Source organism: Callospermophilus lateralis, chromosome 1, assembly GCF_048772815.1.
Source record: "Callospermophilus lateralis isolate mCalLat2 chromosome 1, mCalLat2.hap1, whole genome shotgun sequence".
In the NCBI taxonomy this organism is placed as follows: domain Eukaryota; kingdom Metazoa; phylum Chordata; class Mammalia; order Rodentia; family Sciuridae; genus Callospermophilus; species Callospermophilus lateralis.
Window position 1 is genome coordinate 213,883,819 of NC_135305.1, and position 18,047 is coordinate 213,901,865.

The 18,047-nt window shown below is 62.8% G+C and overlaps 1 protein-coding gene across 1 annotated transcript in view; it reads left to right on the plus strand.

Moving 5' to 3' along the window:
* The first annotated feature begins 1,190 nt into the window (after nt 1-1,190).
* Nucleotides 1,191-18,047, plus strand: part of Adgrl1 (adhesion G protein-coupled receptor L1) — a 42,800-nt gene continuing 25,943 nt past the window's right edge. The window contains exons 1-2 of the mRNA XM_076847314.2: nt 1,191-1,681; nt 17,229-17,393. Coding sequence (XP_076703429.1) covers nt 17,324-17,393 — 70 coding nt within the window. The 5' untranslated portion in view covers nt 1,191-1,681; nt 17,229-17,323. The remainder of the gene's footprint in view (nt 1,682-17,228; nt 17,394-18,047) is intronic.

Below are 18,047 nucleotides of genomic sequence, written 5' to 3' on the forward strand. Positions count from 1 at the left end.
GGGTGGGGGTGGGAATGGGGGTGTCTCATCCCACCCCGCAGGCTCCAGTCCTGGCTTTTCGTCCTTCCCTCGCCTTTTATTGTAGGTCTGGTCTCCCAGGGTAGCGATGCCTCCTCATCTCACTCCCTTCCCTTTGCTTCGCTCCTGTATCCAGAAACCGCTTTTATCTGCCCGCTCCGGTGCAGCCAGCGCGCCGGATCCCTTCATACGGAATCCAGCCCTCCTTTTGCCCCTCCCCCTTGCACGTCGCTGCCAGGAAGACAGGGGCAGCCCACGCCGCCTCAGTCACTAAGCAGCCCCCTTCTCGACGCCTCCCCCCCAAGCCCAGGTCTGAGGAACTCTAGGCCGGGTCTTGCCTGTTCCCACTGCACTAGGCCTGACGCATTACTCCGTCTCCCGAGGAAGAATCCGGCCCGAAATTTGCGTGCCCCGAGTGCATTTGGCCGTGTCGCAGCTCCCTCCCCGCACCCGATTCCTCCCCGCTCTATCTAATCCAACCCGGGTTTTGCATAACCCTTCCAAATCTCCCCAGTTCCCCCCTTGCCTGGCTAGGCTCCTTTCCTTAGTACACTGCTGGAAAATCCGCTCCGGGTCGTCCTTACTTCTTTTCTCCCCTCCCCCACTGCCCGTTCCAACTGAGGGGTCTAGCACGTCGCTTTCCCTCTCCCCACTTTTGGGGGGGGAGGGACAGGGGAGTGGAAGCGAAGAGAAGGAAAATCCAGTCCGGGTTTTTGGGACGGCTCCCGGTGCTCCCCGTCAGATTGCCGCAGCCAGTCCCGGGCGGGGAATCCAGGCCGGGTTTTGCGCGCGCCCGCCGCCCCCCTCCCGGAGCGGGTGCGCCGGGGAGCGGGGCGAGCAGGCGGCTTGTCATTGCTGGTGCCCGGCGCCGGCTCGGTCCGCGCGTCCTGCGGTGCCCACGGGCCCGGCCCGGCGCCCCCGCTCCGGCCGCCCCGGGGGCGCGACGCTGCCGCGCCCGCCTCCAGCCGCGCCCCCTCACCGAAGCTCCCCGCCGCCAGCCCCCCACCGAGCCCCCCGCGGCCACTGCGGGGAGCAGGAGCCGTCGGCGCGGGAGCTGTCGGCGCTGCGGCGCCCCCACCGCGCCGTCTGCCGAGGAGGCCCCGGCGGATGGGGCCGCGCGGGCCCCGGAGCGGCGCCGCTGGGCGGCGGGGGCCTGCAGGGGCGCCCGGGCTGCCCCGTTAACCCCTCGGCCGCCGCCGCCGTCGGAGGGGGCTGGGAAGTCGCCTGGGCGCACACGTGCCGCCTCCGTCGGGGCCGCGGAGCTGCGGGGGAGATGCGGGCCGCTGCTGGCGCCGCCTCGGGGGGCTCCGCCTCGCCCCAGCCCCCGGAGCTCTGACGCCGCCCCCGCCCCGCCGCCTTCACTGCCTCCCACCCCGGGAGGGGCGCAGACCCACTCGCCCCCAGCCCCGAGCCTCCGTCGCCGCGAGGGGGCCGCCTTTGGAGCTGTGAAATCCGCTTTTTTTTTTTTTTTTTTTTAAATTTTTGGTCGGTGGCGGCGGTGCTGGGCCAGAGGAAAGAAGGGACACGGAGGCCGCCCTCGCCCCGCCACCCTCCACCCGCTTTCCCCCCGCCCCGGCTCCGGGAGATGTGCCGGGCGGGGGGCCCGGGTTCGCGGAGCTGCAGGAGAAACGCGCAGGCCGGATCCCAGAGAAGCTCTGGACAGGTGAGAGTCTGCGGGGCTAAGGCGAGGGGCACGCCGCACCTGGGCCAGGTGTGCGGGGTGGGAGGGGGGCGGAAGGGCTGGGAGCCAGGCCCTGTCCTGGCCGCGAGGGGGGAGGGGATGCTGGAGCCGCGGGTCGCCGCACCTGAGTCGCAGGGGCATTGGGGTTGGCACACACCCCACCCTCACTGGCTAGGGGCCCTAGAGGGGCTGCCCCCGCGGAGCGCCCGGGGCGCTGGGGTGCGGATGGGCGGCCGCAGGGTGCCTGGCGGGGGGAGGGGGCCGCGAGTGTGCCCGCGCGTGGCTGCGTGTGCCCGCGCGCGCGCCAGCCTTTGTGGGGAAGTGGCGCGGCGGTGCCTGCGTGTCCCCGGTGCGTGTGCGCGCGGGTGCTTGGCGCCCTGTTTGTGTAGGTGTCTGGGTGTGAGCGGAGAGGGTGCGTGTGCGCGCCGCGCGCGGGCCGCGGCCCCGGAGGAGCCGTGTCCGGGGGCTGGCACCGCAGGATGCTGGGCTGGGGGCTGGTTTTCTCTTGGAGGCAGTGGCGCGGGGGATGGGGAGGGGTCTGTCTGGGTGTCGAGCCGGTGGCAGCCCGGGGCCGCCGCTGTCAGGGCGAGGGTGCTGCCCAGCAGCATCTTCTGTCCGCGGTACCTGGCTAAGCACTGGAGGTTGTCAGGTTTGATCCTCTGGGATTCGGGTTTTGAGGGCGAGCCCTCTTCCTCCCCCACCCCCCGAGGTACGTTAGGTAAGAGCTGTGTGGGTTTAGTTGTCATCGTCCCATTTGAGGGTCCCGGGACTGAAGTGCGGGCCGAAGTGGGGGCGATGTTGTGTGTGCTCCAGCTATGGGGAGAGAATGCCCTCGCAAGGCACCGCTCCGGCGCGCCCCTGGCACCCCTCTGAAGACGGCACCCCTCTTGCACACAGCCCCCCACATCCCTGACCCTACACTTCCAGTCTAGGTCAGCTCACAGCCCCATCCCCGCACAGCACCTCATAGTACCTTCCTGGTCCCTTTCCCCAGCCATCCACCCCACCTGTCAGCCTTGGCCGCTGCCCTGGGCGTCCCTCCCCCGCGTCCGGGTACCAGGCGGAGACCCCTGGCCAGCTCGGTAGGACCCCAGCCCAGTCTGTCTTCCCACATCCAAACATGTGGTGTGCTCCGGGTGGGGGAGGGGTTCAAAATGGCCGCCAAGATGGCTGGCCGCCTCGCTTTCTCTCTGGCTGTCTCCCCCTCTCTCCGTTTGCCCTGCTGCCTTAGCTGCGGTGGGAATCACCATGGAGAGGAAGTTGGACGGCATGGAGGCAGGTGTGGAGGACACCTGAGGGTGGATGTCCGTTCTGGGCCTGTTGACCTCCAGGGCTGCTTGGGGAGAGGCTCCTGGTTTCTGCTCCTCTCTCAAACACCCCAAGGACGGGCACAGATCCATAACCTGACCCTAGACCCAACTCCAGCCCGCCCGTGCCTGGGGTTCCCTGCCCTTCATCTGCCATCCTGCGTCTGGCATCCTGAATTGATCACTGGGTTGTCAGGGTGCTCTGTGGAGGGTCCCCACCTCTCCTCCTCTTCTCCATCTGTCCCACAGCCAGGGGCCAGGACTCTGCTGGGACCTGGGTCAGATCCCAGCTGTCAGGGCAGGTGACTTCTTTCTCCCCACACCCTTCCCACTAATGCCGAATTTATTACTTAAAAGTAGGATGAAAACAGGGAGAATAAGAGAAGGAATACAACCTTCATTATCATATCGAGAAAATTATCCATGATTTTCCTAACTAGCAATTTGCCTGCCACGCCGTTCAGAACTGACTAGCCCATTAATTACAGAGATGAAAAATCATCTGGAAAGCGGAAAAGGGAACTGATTCCATGGCTGGCGGTGAGGGTACCCATGTTCCCAAGTCACCAGCCACCGACGTATGTGCTCACATGCAGGTGCTGGCCCTTCTGCTGCCTGGCCACTATCTTCCTCCTCCCTGTGGTGACCTCCCACGGGGGCTCACTGGCCCTGCTGTGCCCATTGTTCTGGCCTGCCCATCTCCCTCCTTCCTTCCTTCCTTCCTTCCTTCCACGGGCACCTGTGTCAGCCGGCCCCCTCTGGAGGGGGGGTCTTGGTACCCCATGACCACCTGCCTTGCTGCCTGCCCTTGAGTCTGGAGACAGGGTTGCGGAGGGAGGGAGGGGACAGGGAATGGTGCACCTGGGCCTGAGCCTGCAGGGAGGAGCTGGAAGGCGGGAGACTGAAGCCAGGCTTCTATTCCCAGCCTGCCCAGGGGAGCCCCTTCTCCTGGGGGGCCCCCCCGGAGGACCCAGCAGACCGAGGGGGAGGGCCCGCAGGCCCCTGGCTGAGTGTTTGTGTCCAGCTGGCTGGCGGCCTCGCTGCTACCTGCGCAGGGTGCTGTTGCCTGCTTCCAGGTTGCCTGTCCCCCTGCCCCGCCAGCAGGAGAGCCCGTGGCTGGGGGGGGGGTCTCCCAGGAGCCCCTGGAGCAGGTGCCCTGAGACAAGCAGGAAGAGCAGGATCCCGGCCATCCCTGCCCAGTGGCCCGGCGACCTGGAGCTCCTGGGCTCTGCCCCTGCCTGCTGCCTGCCTCCCCAGCCAGACGGTGGCTAAGGACATGGGAGGCTCTGGTTTCTGTGTGGGCTCCTCTCATGCGGATCCCATTTCCAGACGCCAGACACTTCCCCTCCTCCAGCCCCTCCAGGGGAGGCAGGGAGGGGCTTCTGAGGTGGGGGTTCCCTGGTGACCCTGGAGGTGCCTGGTGACCTCCCCAGCTGAGGCAAAGTGCCTGCTGTTGGAGGGAGAGGGGGGTCTTTGGGGAAGGTGGGGGGCTAGGCACCTGACCCTAGAGCACAGTTCTGTCAGATGTCTGTCTGCATCTGTGTGTACCCATCCAGCGTGTCTGAGTGGCTTGTCAGGCATGCGTGTAGCCGGGTGTCCACCGGGCTCATCCTGTGTTCAGAGGGGTCCCCTGTGCGCTGGTGCTGGCCAGTGGTGTGGAGGGGGTGACTGTCCATGTGGCTCCCTGGACTCAGCTATCTGCATGCACACCTGCAAGTGTGTGCTCAGGTGTGCCAGGACCCTGGAGCAAGGCTGGGCACACCTCTTTGTGCAATCTGCAAACACTTGCCAAGCGCTTTTTCTACCAGGTGCCATTCTGGGGGCACTGTGGGGACAGTGGCCACATCCTGTCCCCACAGAGCTTGCAGTCTAGCAACACATAACCAACTCTAGTCAATCAGGGACTCCTGTCACTGGAGTTGGGGAAAAGGCTTGTGTCTCCCCCTGCAGGTTCAGTAGGGGGTGGGACCCCAGATCCTGAGTGCATTCTCCCCATGTCTCAGTCCAGGTGTAGGACTGGATGTAGTGCATGGTCTTCTTGGTCACCTCCTCTCCCGTGCCCTATGCCGCCTCACTGCTCCTCCACCAATCTAAAAGATTCCACCCCAGGGCCTTTGCATGTGTTCTTCCGTCCACCTGCAAGCCTCTTCTTCCCTTGCCCCCTGCACTTGTTGCCCCTGCAGTAACTTTTACTCTGTGCACCCTGCTGAGAACTGCGGCTGCCCCGCTGGCTTCCCGAGCTGATGGCCAGCTGATGGCTTGCTTTTGCTGCTGTGTTTCCTGATTTATTGTGACTGTCTGTTTACTGTCTGTCTCCCTGACTGGGATCCAGGTGCACCTGGATGTTGCTGCTTGTTTTGCTTTGGGATCCCAGGTGCTCAGAATTTTACCTGGTGCACAGTAGCTGTTCAAGAAGCCTTACCTGGCCAGGTGTGGTGGTGCGCACCTGTATTCCTGGGAGGCTAAAGCAGGAGTCAAGTTCAAGGCCAGCCTGGGCAATTTAGGGAAGCCCGGCCTCAGAGATTAAGAGGGGCTGGGATGCGGCTCAGTGGCAGAGGGCTTGCCTGGCGTGGGCAGGCCCCGGTTCCATCCTAGCACTGCAAGGAGGAAAAGGGGCAAAAGGAAAGAAAAAAGAAACCTCACCCAGGTGAAGGGGACCTGAACAGGGCAGACTGCCCAAGAGCAGAGTCCCTCTGCTGTGATGCCTTCTGACCCTGCAGCCCCACAGCACTGGACTAGACCGCTTGGCCCCGCCCACTGGCACACACCTCTTAGGGACCCTGAGGTGTCTTCTCAGCGCTCCCCATGCCCAGGGCTATGAGGGCATCTTCGTGGGCAGATGGCTCCCCTGAGTGGCTGTGTGCACCCCAGGAGAGGGAACTTGGGGACCTAGGAGCTCCTGGGTTAAGGCCTGAATAGCCCCCTCCCCTTTCCTCCTGGGCCACGGACCCCAGCCTCTCCTGGGATGGGACCCTCACCCTGAGACCTACCCAGGCCCTAGGGACTAGCTAAACCAGCCCCCAGCCTTTCCCACCTGAAAACTGCGGGAGATAAACACTCAGAAGCTGAAAACACCCCCAGCCCAAACCAGCCAGCGCCCCTCCCTCAGGGGCTAGGAATACCCCCACCCCAGTCAGGATGGGCAGGCTGGGGAGCCCAGTATCTCCCTGTGTCCCCAGGAGTGCAGACAGGGAGGGCCCGGGTGGCTGGGCCCTGCTGACATGGGCTGTCGGGGTACTGAAGGGTGCTCGGCAGCACCGCAGGTGGGGGGCTAGAGGTAGAGATGGGCAAACTTCTGTGGCGAGGTGCTGATCCGATCTGCAGATCATTGAGGACTCTCTGGTCCGCCTCGGGGCTGCCATGCCCCTTTGTCTTTCTCTTTTCAACACTTTAAAAATGTAAAAGCCATTCCCAGCTCACTAGTGGGATAAGCTGCAGTTGGTGACCCCTGCTGTACCCCTGGTGATGAAGGGTGGGGCACTGCTGGATTCCCCCTCAACAGAAGGGCAGCTCATTTGGGGAACATTGGTGCACGTAGGATATGGTGAGTCCAGCAGCCTGCCCTGTCACCTCCCTGCCCTCACCTCCTCCCAGTCTTCCCGTGAGCCCCACCTGGCCATCACACTGCCTTCCGGCTTTTTCAAACCTGCAAGCACCAGCTAGCCCCAGGGCCTTTGCACTGGCCATGCCCCTGCCTAGGCCATTTTCTCTTTCCCTGGTGGATTCTCCACCTTTGCAGGGCCTTGCTGAAGTATCACCTTCTCCTCTAAGGTGGCTTTTCTCCATCACCCTGTTTTAAATTGTGCCCCCCCCCAGCTTTATCTTCCTCTACAGCTCTAATGTCCCATGGCACCCCCTGTGTGTGCAAGCACTCTACCTCACAGCCAACCCAGCCCTTGCCAAATACTGTTTCTAAACCCTCCAACCAAGCCACGCAGTGAGGGTCACTCCCTTCTCTCTGTGTGGGGACAGAATTCTGAGGAGGGACCCTGGCATGTGGCCCACAGCCTGGAGCACACTGGCCTTGAACCTGGAGTGTGGGGGCGGAGCTGGCCTTCCCTGCCTCCCTCCTTACTGTCCTCTTCTCTGCCAACGTTTGGTGGCATCAGAGTGACCAGTGTCCTGTGTACCCTCTGCCTGGAGCCTTGGTTTCTGGAGCTATGGGCTTGCGGCTAGGGCTGGGCAGGAGCAGCCCTACTGCCCAGTAGAGGAGGAGCCAGGCTGTATGAGAGGAGGAGCCAGGGTCTGTGAGAGGAGGAGCCAGGGTCTGTGAGAGGAGGAGCCAGGCTGTGTGAGAGGAGGAGCCAGGGTCTGTGAGAGGAGGAGCCAGGGTCTGTGAGAGGAGGAGCCAGGGTCTGTGAGAGGAGGAGCCACGGTCTGTGAGAGGAGGAGCCAGGGTCTGTGAGAGGAGGAGCCAGGGTCTGTGAGAGGAGGAGCCAAGGGTCTGTGAGAGGAGGAGCCAGGGTCTGTGAGAGGAGGAGCCAGGCTGTGTGAGAGGAGGAGCCAGGGTCTGTGAGAGGAGGAGCCACGGTCTGTGAGAGGTGGAGCCAAGGGTCTGTGAGAGGAGGAGCCAGGGTCTGTGAGAGGAGGAGCCAGGCTGTGTGAGAGGAGGAGCCAGGCTGTGTGAGAGGAGGAGCCAGGGTCTGTGAGAGGAGGAGCCAGGGTCTGTGAGAGGAGGAGCCAAGGGTCTTGAGAGGAGGAGCCAGGGTCTGTGAGAGGAGGAGCCAGGGTCTGTGAGAGGAGGAGCCAGGGTCTGTGAGAGGAGGAGCCAAGGGTCTGTGAGAGGAGGAGCCAAGGGTCTGTGAGAGGAGGAGCCAAGGGTCTGTGAGAGGAGGAGCCAAGGGTCTTGAGAGGAGGAGCCAGGGTCTGTGAGAGGAGGAGCCAGGGTCTGTGAGAGGAGGAGCCAGGGTCTGTGAGAGGAGGAGCCAGGGTCTGTGAGAGGAGGAGCCAAGGGTCTGTGAGAGGAGGAGCCAGGGTCTGTGAGAGGAGGAGCCAAGGGTCTTGAGAGGAGGAGCCAGGGTCTGTGAGAGGAGGAGCCAGGGTCTGTGAGAGGAGGAGCCAGGGTCTGTGAGAGGAGGAGCCAGGGTCTGTGAGAGGAGGAGCCAAGGGTCTGTGAGAGGAGGAGCCAGGGTCTGTGAGAGGAGGAGCCAGGGTCTGTGAGAGGAGGAGCCAGGGTCTGTGAGAGGAGGAGCCAGGGTCTGTGAGAGGAGGAGCCAGGCTGTGTGAGAGGAGGAGCCAAGGGTCTGTGAGAGGAGGAGCCAGGGTCTGTGAGAGGAGGAGCCAGGGTCTGTGAGAGGAGGAGCCACGGTCTGTGAGAGGAGGAGCCACGGTCTGTGAGAGGAGGAGCCAGGATCTGTGAGAGGAGGTTCCAGGGCAGGCTCCCTGGAGGAGGGGCTTCCCCTGCAGCCTGGGTGGGTGAGGAGCCGCCCTGAGGTCAGAGAGAAGGCCAGGAGGGGCGGAGAGGGAAGGCCAGGTGTTCAGAGCAGCGTGGACAAAGGTGGCTGGCCTTAGTGTGAGTGTCCCCACACACCTGGGGGCTGCCAAGGCCTATGGAGGGGTCGGGGTCCTGTGCCAGGTCAGGACCTTTAGCGGGCCTCCCTCTGGCTGCAGCCTGGGAGAGCTGGGAGGCCAGAGAGGCCAGGAGCCGGTAGGCAGGGGAAGCCATCCAGGTGAGGACTGGAAGCACGGGCTGCCTGGGGCCGTTGGCTTCAGAGCCAGGCTGGCCCGTGGCTCTGGAGGTCACTTCAGGATTGGTGGATGGGAGGGTGGAGATGCGGGGGGAAGCGGGGGAAAGTTCTAGTTTCTGGCTGACAGCCCAGTGCAGTGGACTGGAGAAAATGGGTGGATAGGGTGGGGAGCACCCCCCACGCAGTCTGACCTCCCTCTCTAGCCTGTGAACACAAGTCAGAGCCCCCTTCTGCTGCTCAGAACTCCCCATGGCTCCCATCTCACTTGGAGCAAAATCCAACACCCTCCCCAGGGCCCGGGACCCACACGACTGGCCTGAGACCCTTCCGCTCTCCTCACCGCCTTTCCCTCTCCTGGTCACTCCCCAGGCGCCAACCATGCTTCAGCACCTCTCTACCTTAGGGCCTTTGCACATGCTGTCCCCTCTGCCTGGGATGTTCTTTCCCCAGGTGAACCTAGCTCCTTGAGACCCCCTGCTAAAATGTTCCTTCCTGGTGAGGTGTCCCCTCGCCACCCTGGCCACCACTGCACCCACACCCACATCCTTTCCATGCTTCTGGCGTCTTTTCTTCTGTGTACTTGTGGAAACCATCACTGAATGGACGACTAGCTCTTTGGGTCTGTTTCATTTTCATTCACTAAACAAAGTAATAAGCGCCTACTCCCTGCCCAGAGCTGGGCATGCGGTGACAGTCAGACTGATCCACAGTGGGACTTCCCTTTAGTGGCCCTAGCTGGTCGGGAAAGACATGTCACAGCTGAGCTCAAATTGCACTCCGGGGAGCAAAGTATGAAGGTCCAGGGTACCGTGAGAGTGGCTCTGACAGATGCCAACATGGTACCGGTGGGCAGAGCCTGTGGAGGGAGACAGGGGTAGGCGCCAAGGCCCTGGAGCTGCAGCAGGAGAGAGAGGGTGGAACAGGCACCCTGGGGAGGAAGGCCACGAGAAGGTGAAGGCAGGTGATAGAAGAGCAGGGCCTGAGAGGCCATGTTAGGGTGCCAGAGGCAATTGGGAGCCATGGAGGATTGTGGACAGGGAGGGGTGCAGTTGAGGTTTAGTTTTGCAAAGGCCATTCTGGTTGCAGGGCAGCGGCTGGATGGGGCAGAGGTGGTAGATGGACGGGGGAGATCGGGAGGAGGCAGCCAGGGGGAAAGGATGCTCTGAACAGCTCCCACCCGCTGCAGTCCAGGGCTATTTGATGTCCAGGGTGACATTTTAAAGCTTCTGCACTGAACAGTTACCTATCAAGTTCCTCCTTGTGGCTGGTGCTGTGCTGGGCACTGGGGATGCCGCCGGACCAACACCACCCAGCCCTGCGCGGCACCTGGTGGGGCAGAGGAAATGAGCAGATACATAAATGCACATGCGTGGTGCCGGTGCCGGTGCCGGTGCTGGTGCCGGTGCCGGTGCTGTGCCGGGGAGAAAGGAAGAAATGAAGCCCGGGTCGGGGTCGGGGCCGGGGCGCTGGAACCGGGTTAGTAAAGACCAGGAGCAGAGGCTGGAGCACGCGGGTGTCTGGGGAAGAGGGAGCAGCGGAGGCCCCGCGGCGGGGCTGCTGGGGGGTTCCCAGGGTGCAGGCCGCGGGGCTGGGGAGCCCGCAGGGTTCTGAGCGGGGATGGGCTGTGACTTGTGCTCACCGGCGCCCTCTGGCTGCCATGGAGGGAACGTACTGTGGAGAGAGAGGGACCCAGGAGCAGTGAGAAGTGAGCCGACTCTGAGGGGGGAGCCGCGGGTCCTGCTGGGGAGGGTATGGATGGGGGCAAGGAGGGGGAGCCCGTGTCTCTGTATGGTTCCTAACACCTGGGGGTTCAAGGCTGCCATCTGCTGACCTCCCTGAGCTACAGGACCCTTCCTGGGGGAAATCATGTGGCAGGCACTTTCCAGGTGCCTGTCCATCACTGCAAGGTGGACTTGTAAGTTCCTGATGGGGAAATGGGCTCAGAGAGGCCAAGCACCTAGTCAGAGGCCACACAGAAGATTCAGACCCAGAGCTCACGACTCCCAGCTGGCCCTGGTGCCTGCCACAGGGCAGCCACTTCCCCGAGTCATGCAGGGCTGCCAGAGGGCTTCCCGGAGGAGGTGGGCTCCAGGTGGCTGGGTCTGGGGAGTGGGCTGGAGGCAGGAGGCAGGTACAGGTGGCTGGTTGCTGCTGGAAGGGGAGGGGGAGGCGGTGAGGGGCCCAGAGCCCCCTTCTCAGTTCCTGCCCCCCCAGACATTCAGACTCCCACCCACTCAAGCACAGGGTCGCCATGGCAACCACAGGCTAGGGCAGGCTCAGGCGCCGCCTCTTCCCCGACAGCTGGCTCTCCTCCTGTCACCCATCCCTTCCATCCCAGGGCACCCAAGGACAGACCCTGCTGCGCCACCTTTGACTTGAGACAGTCGCGGGACTCAGACACACAACAGGCAGGTGTGTGGCCCATGGGGTGGCGCAAGGGGGACATCCAACCTGGGGGTGGGACACACCTGGGGTCCAGTTCCCGTCACAGTGGGAGGGCGCTGAGCCTCGTTCCCCCCACTGAGATGGGGTCACGGCGACCTGAGGTGTGCGATGGGGCAGACACAGGTGCAGGCAACCTGGTCTCATGGCTGCAGAGTCCCCAGTGTCACCTGGAGGCACCCAGGTCCCCGCTCCCTGGGCCTGGCCTGAGCCTGCCGGGGCTCAAGGCCCCTTGCCAGTTGGGTGCCCAGGCATATCTTTTCAACTCTGGAATGTTCTTCCTCTAACATGGGGGTAGAGGCAGCTGCCCTGTGGAGTTGTTAGGAGGGTAAGTGACATCAGGCACAAGGGCTCAACAGGCAGGCAGCATCAGCACTGTCCCTGTATGCAGGGACCTGTCCCCAGGATCAGGCTGTCCAAGCCACAGAAGGCCAGGGCCCTGCCTCTCTCTGCCTCCTGTCCCCTCGCCCCCACAGAGGAGCTGCTGAGGCTGCTGTGACCACAGACAGCCCTCTCGCCGTGCTGGGACCAGGGTCCACCGTGCGGTGTGGGCAGGGTGTGGAAGGGAATCTGGTCCCAGGCTCTCTCCCGGCTGCTGGGGTTCACTGTTGGCCCTCGGCCTCTCTTGGCTTCTAGAGGAATCACCGCGGTCTCTGCCCCACGGTCACGGGGCCTGCTCTCTGCGAGCCTGGGTGTCCAGGGTCCCCTTCATGAAGACACAGTCCTGTTGGGTCAGCCCTGCAGCAGTGACTTCACTTTAACTTGATCCCTCCAGACTCGCTCTCCATATATGGTCACATTCTGAGACGCTGGGGTGAGGCATCAACCTGTTTTCCCGGGGGACACAGTTCAATCCGTTATACCCCCTACACCCCAAGGCCTAGGGATGGTCAGGCCCAGACCTCCCAGAGGGTGTGGCCGCCTCGTCCGGCCTTGCCATGCTGCCTCGGTGGCCCCAGGGTGCAGGTTGAACTCCCCGGGATGAGGTGGGCATGGCCACTGGTAAAAACTGCGGCCCCCCACGCAGCACCTAGTCTGGGGGACCTATTGTGTGTCCTGGGCCTGGGAGACAGCAGTCAGGGAAACGGAGTCACGGCCTCTGGTGCTTCCATCCTCCTGGGGGTAGGTTACAGTGACCGCAGCCAGTGACGGACAGTGTTAGGGACTGCACTGTGTCCCCTCCACGCCCAGGAGATGAAGCCTGGTTCCCAGCGTGACTGGGACAGGTTGGGTCCTCCCAGGCTTTCCGGAGGTCGTGAAGGTTAAATGAGGCCGTGGGGTGGGGCCCGCCCTGGAGGACTGTGTCCCAGGAGAGGCGGGAAGGCAGAGGCCACGCGAGGACAGGAGAGGGCGGCTGTCTGCGCCGGGAGGAGCCTCGACAGAAACCAAATTTGTCAGCACCTTGAGCTTGGATTTCTGGCCTCCAGAACTGTGAGAAAGGAAATTCTGTTGTTGAAGTTGCCCAATCTGCGCTCCAGTTGGTGACGGCGGGGACGGTTCCAGGCCCCCCGCGACGCCCGCTCTCCCGGCACTCCACAGAGCAGCGCAGCCTTGCGGAGAACCCGCGTTCTCGGTGGTCCCAGTGGCCTCTGATGGCTTGGCACACCTGTCCACGGAAGCGCCCACTTGGGGCTCGGACAGTGGGCGGAAGGAGCCCGCGCGTCAGGGCCAGCAGCCGGGTCGAGGGGTCGTTCAGCCCCAGGACTCAGAGCGCCTACCGTCCTTGGTCACGGCCGCGAAGCTGACTGATATGTGGTGACTGTGATAAGGGACGCTGGGCCCCCTGTGTGCCAGGTGGGGTGCTGAGCGACTCCCGTGTCGGAGCTCATCCTGTCCCCAGGCTGCCCAAGAGGGGCCCGGTGTTGCCAGCCAGACCCGGTGGACAGTGACTGCTGGGCGCTGAGACGGTGGTGGACACTCACCTTGTCTCTAAGTAGGGCATGTCTGAGGCAGGACCAAGGGACACAGAGCTGGCAGCACAGGAGGGCTGGAGCAGAGGGGCAGAGAGCGGGGATAGCGTGGCTCTGACGTGTTGCCATCACCTAGAAGACCTCGCCAAGCCCGTCATGGTGGCTCCTGCCTAGAGTCCGAGCTACTTAGGAGGCTGAGGCAGGAAGATGGCAGATTCAGGGCCAGCCTCAGCAACGCAGCAAGACCCTGCCTCAAAATGAAAAATAGAAAGGGCTGGACTGGGGCTCCAGGGCTGAGTGTCCCCCTCCCCCATCCTTCAGTCCCCCGCCTGTGGGAAGGGAGGGGCCTCTGGTGGTGAGGCTGGAGGACCTCGGCTGCTGACCCTGCTCAGCCTCAGCCAGAATCTGAACCAGCAGAACTCAGAAGGAGCAGGTGGAATGGCGGCCACTGGCTGGTGGGGTGGGCAGGGCAACACGTGTCCCTTAGACGCACCGACTTGGTTTGAGGGTCAGCAGTGGAGCACTTGCCTGCCACAAGCAAGGCCTGGCTCCATCCCTGGCACCAAAAATGCAATAAACCAACCAATGGTCCAACTCACCTGGCCCCGCGGCACCTGCCTGCTGCCCCAGTTACTCGGGAGGCTGAGATGGGAGGAGCGCTTGAGCCCAGGAGTTGAAGGCCACCTGGGCAACAGAGCAAGAGACCCTGTTAAAAAAAAATAGACTTTCATAAAATGAGTCAGTTCTGGGGCTGGGGACATAGCTCGGTCGGTGGAGGGCTTGCCTCACCTGCACAAGGCCCTGGGTTCCACCCCTAGCACCACACACACACACACACACACACACACACACACACACACAATCTAAACGAGTAAGTTCTGGAGACGAGTATGCAGCGTGGTGACTGTCCTTAATAATGACGTATCATATCCTTGAAATTTGCTGAGGGTTCACGAGTCCCTCCCGTGGGCGCCCGCAAAGTGGTGAGGAGGGGCTGGGTCTGAGGGTAGCTTGATTTCAGAAGTCACGCACAGTGTGCACGTATGTCAACATCATGCCGTACACCCGAAACCTACAGATTTTATTTATTTGCCTGTCACATCTCAGTAAAGCTACGAGGGGAAAAGGAGGCCCTTTGGAGTCGACCGAGGGCCTTCAGCCTGAACAGGTAGACCCGGGTGTCCATCATACGGTGGAATATTATTCAGCCATAAAATAAATGAAGTTTTGGAAATTTGAAGCTGAGGGAAAGAGGCCCGACCCAGAGGGTCCCAGAGTGCATGATCCCATTGATACGAAGTGTCCAGGCAAGTCCAGGGAGACAGGCGCAGGTCGGTGTCACCAGCGGCTGAGGCAAGGGAAGGGAGTGCTTGGGGGCAGAGCTCGGGCCTGGGGTGGTGGGATGCCTTGTAACTGGGTAGAGGTGACAGCCGAGAACCAAGGCCAGTGTCATTAATGCCGCTGGGTCATTCACTTGAACGAGGTGAAAATGTCTGTAAAGGCCACCTACGGTGCGTTGGAGCGGCCTAGGGCTGGCGGTGCCACTCGGGCAGATGGCGCGCTTCGCCTGTGGGAGACCCTGGTTCCCGCCCAGCGCTCCCCGCAAAGTAGCTTAAATGGTTAAAATTATATATTTTTTAAATGAAAGGGCCCCTCGGGCTGCCAGGGGAGCCTGGAATTTGGAGGCAGGAGGGCAGTTGGGAAGCCGTAGGGGCCCGGACCAGAGGGGTAGTTGGCAAGGACAGATGGATGGGTGGATGGACGCTGGGGGTTCTGGGGTGTAGACCTGGACTGATCAGGGCTGAGAGAGAAGCCCATGTTTGGCCCCTAGACCAGGGCCTGTGGGGATCCACGTGGACGGATCCCCCAGGGCTGGACCAAAGATGCCCTGAGACCCAGATGGAGGCACAGACGTGGGGGGCGGTGGGCTGCTCCAGAGCACAGGAGGCTGGGTGGGGAGGGGCCGTGGGGACCCCATGGGGGCTCTGTGTTCTGGGTGCAGTCAGGGAGGGGAGAGGAGCCACCCCAGATGCCACCCTCTGATGGGCCCGATGCCAGCCCCGTGTCTGTGCAAACTGCTGGACGCACCAGAGCCCTGCAGATGAGCCACATGGGGAACCAGCCCCGAGCCAGGGTCACTTCCTCCTGCCTCAGACACCTAGTGCAGCCGGAAAGAAAGAGCCGGGTCGCACAGCACCCCTCACTCGGATCAGACCACGGCCAGGGGTGGGGGAAGTACAGGGACCTGCGCCGGGCACCATGCTCTAGAGTGACCTGAAAGGGCTCCAGGCAGCGTCCGGCTGAAATTCCTGGGTGGGGTGCAGAGGGACGGGCAGATAGCACCATGGAGAGATGGTGGGGGTCTTCAGGTCAGAGCTCGCCTGGGAAAGGTGATTTGGGGCCGTGGGGAGCTGAGTTACAACAGGGGAGGGGCCTGGTTGGGGGGCTGGAGCAGGTCACTCTGCGGGGGTGACCTTGGAGTTGAGCTCTGAATGATGATCAGAAGCCGCCGCTGACGTGCAGGGATCCTGGGGGAGCATCCAGGCTGAGGGAAGAGCCGAAAGACTCAGGTTCTGGAAGGTTCCAAGAGCAAGAGGGAAGAGGAAGCAGGGATTAGCAAGCCAGTGGCGCCGGCTCACCTGCAGCCTCGAGCGCCCAAGGGAAGGTTAGTGCTCGGATCTACGTCACCACGTGATCCCCCAGCTCCGAGCGGCCGTGGGTGTGGGGCAGGCAGGGAGACCAGGAGCTGGACGGGACAGGACCCAGGTCTAGCAGGATGGTGCCCTAGTCCTGGGTGATGGTGCTGGGGGCTGGACGTGGACAGATGGGCCAGAGGCTTTGGAGGCAGAGCCCACAGGACATGTGAGTGGAATTGGTAAGGGAGATGGCAGAGGGTGAGGAACCGAGGTTTGGGATTCATTCGACAAGTAATCCATCGCTGTGCGCGGGGTCTCTTCTAAAATATGGGGATACGGTCATGAAGAAAACAATCCAGCGATCCCTGCCCCGCGGGGGAGTTCATACACCACTGGACAGTTACGTTTGACAAAGACCTGAAGCAGGGCCACGGGGTAGCTTGGCAAAAGCTGCGCGTGAACAAGAAAGAGCAAAGGCCCTGGGGCAGGGCCTGCTCAGAGAGAAATGGGGTCCGGAGCCTACAGGGCCGTGGCAGGCTTGGCAGGAGCCTCAAATATGGGGTAATAACACCGGCCAGATCCTGAATGGAAGTGAGAGATTTGGGATATATCAGCATTGAGACCCCAAGGGACAGGCTGGGATAAGGGTGGGCTCTCGAGGACGGAGCCAGGGTTCCCACTCTGGAGGGCCCTTTCCAGAGAATTTGGGTTTCTAGCAAGTTCTTGGCAAGACCGATGGCACGGGGTGGGGGCCGTCCCTGGAGAACTGGGCTGTCGCTAGAGCAGGGAGCTGAGGGGGATCTGGGTGCGCGTCTGGAGAGCGTCCACTGGGGACGGAGCAGCGGGAGAGGTGAGACCACAGAGTGGTCACGGGAGCAAGAATGGGTCAGAACCAAGCCTGCCTGGGGTGGGAGCGACCACACACTCACCCCTCCCCGGTCCCTCAGGGAGCAGCACCCGCCTCCCGTCCGCCTGCCTGTCTCCAGCTTACCCCGAGGGTCCCCCAGAAGGAAAGAGGGGACTCGGGTGTCCCTGGTCCCTGATCTCTGATCTGTGGCGCCAGCCAGCTGGATTCTAATTAGCTACCAGAGCAGGAGAGACAGGAAGCTGGGGACTGGGGAGGGGCCTGGATCCCTGCCAAGGCCAGGAGGCTGCGGGCCCCCCACCCGGAGGATACCTATTGCTCCCTCCTCGCGGGTGAGGCTGCCTCCTGGCAGAGATGGGCGGGGAGGGTCTGGGAATGCAGAAGGGGCTCCCGGTGACAAACCCATGAGCCACAGAGAAGCTTCCAGAGGAGAAGGGGGGAAGTCCATCTGGCCAGAGGCGCCTAGACCTGGTGGGGGCTGGAGGCAGGGACTGGGCAGCCTTCCACCCGGGGGCAGCTTCTGTCGGATGCAGAAGGTCCAGGCAGGAGCTGGACATGGCCTCTCTGGGCTGTGGGAGGGAAGCCCTCAGCCGACGGCAGGAGAGAAGGGGAGTGGCCCCAATACCCACTTCTTCTGGGGGACACCCCTGTCCCCCGTCTCACTCCCCCTGTCCTCCCCTAGGCTGGTGGGCCAGGCCGTGGTGCCCACCTGGTGATGCAGGGCGAGGTCCTTCACTCAGGCCACTGAGAGCCCAGGACGTACCCCTGGACGCCGCCATGGCCCGCCTGGCTGCTGTGCTCTGGAGTCTCTGTGTCACCGCCGTCCTGGTCACCTCGGCCACCCAAGGTAGGTGCTGCTGGAGCCAGAAAGGGGTCGTGTCTCTCTCCAGCCAGGAGGGCAGATGGCATTTGGAAACCTCTTCTGGCCACCTGGTAAAGAACCACAGCCCCACCCTGTGCCCAGGCCCCCCAGCCCGGCCAGTGAAGATGGGTGACTTCATACCATCCCCAGCGCCTCTGGGGGGTCCCCAGATCCTGCCAGCATGCCCAGTCAGTCAGCCAGGCCAGGGCAACAGGGGCCGTCCCACGGGGCCCCCTGGGATCAGGACACCCTTCCTGGGGGCCGCTGCTCGCCTCTCCCCCTCCCCCTCCCTCCCTCTGATTACATCGCCGAGACTCTCCCTGGGAGGAAGGCTTAATTAAAGCGTGCCCGCTGACGTTTATTTAAAAACAACTAATTACCCAGCTCGGCCCTGTGCCGGCCCGGGATCCTGCACATGCCACAATTAGTGCCCCAAGCCTGCCCGCCCACCCTCGCCATTACTCAGTTACTGTCCCCGCGGTGGCCCTACAGGAGCACGGGGCAAGGCCAGGAGGGAGGCCCAGGAAATGGGTGTCTGGCCTTGCCTGTGCCCCTGCTTGCCCACCAGCCCTGTCTAAAGAGCACTGGCTGGAATCTGCTCCCTGGACCTAGTGGCCCTGTCCTTTGGAAAGCCACAGA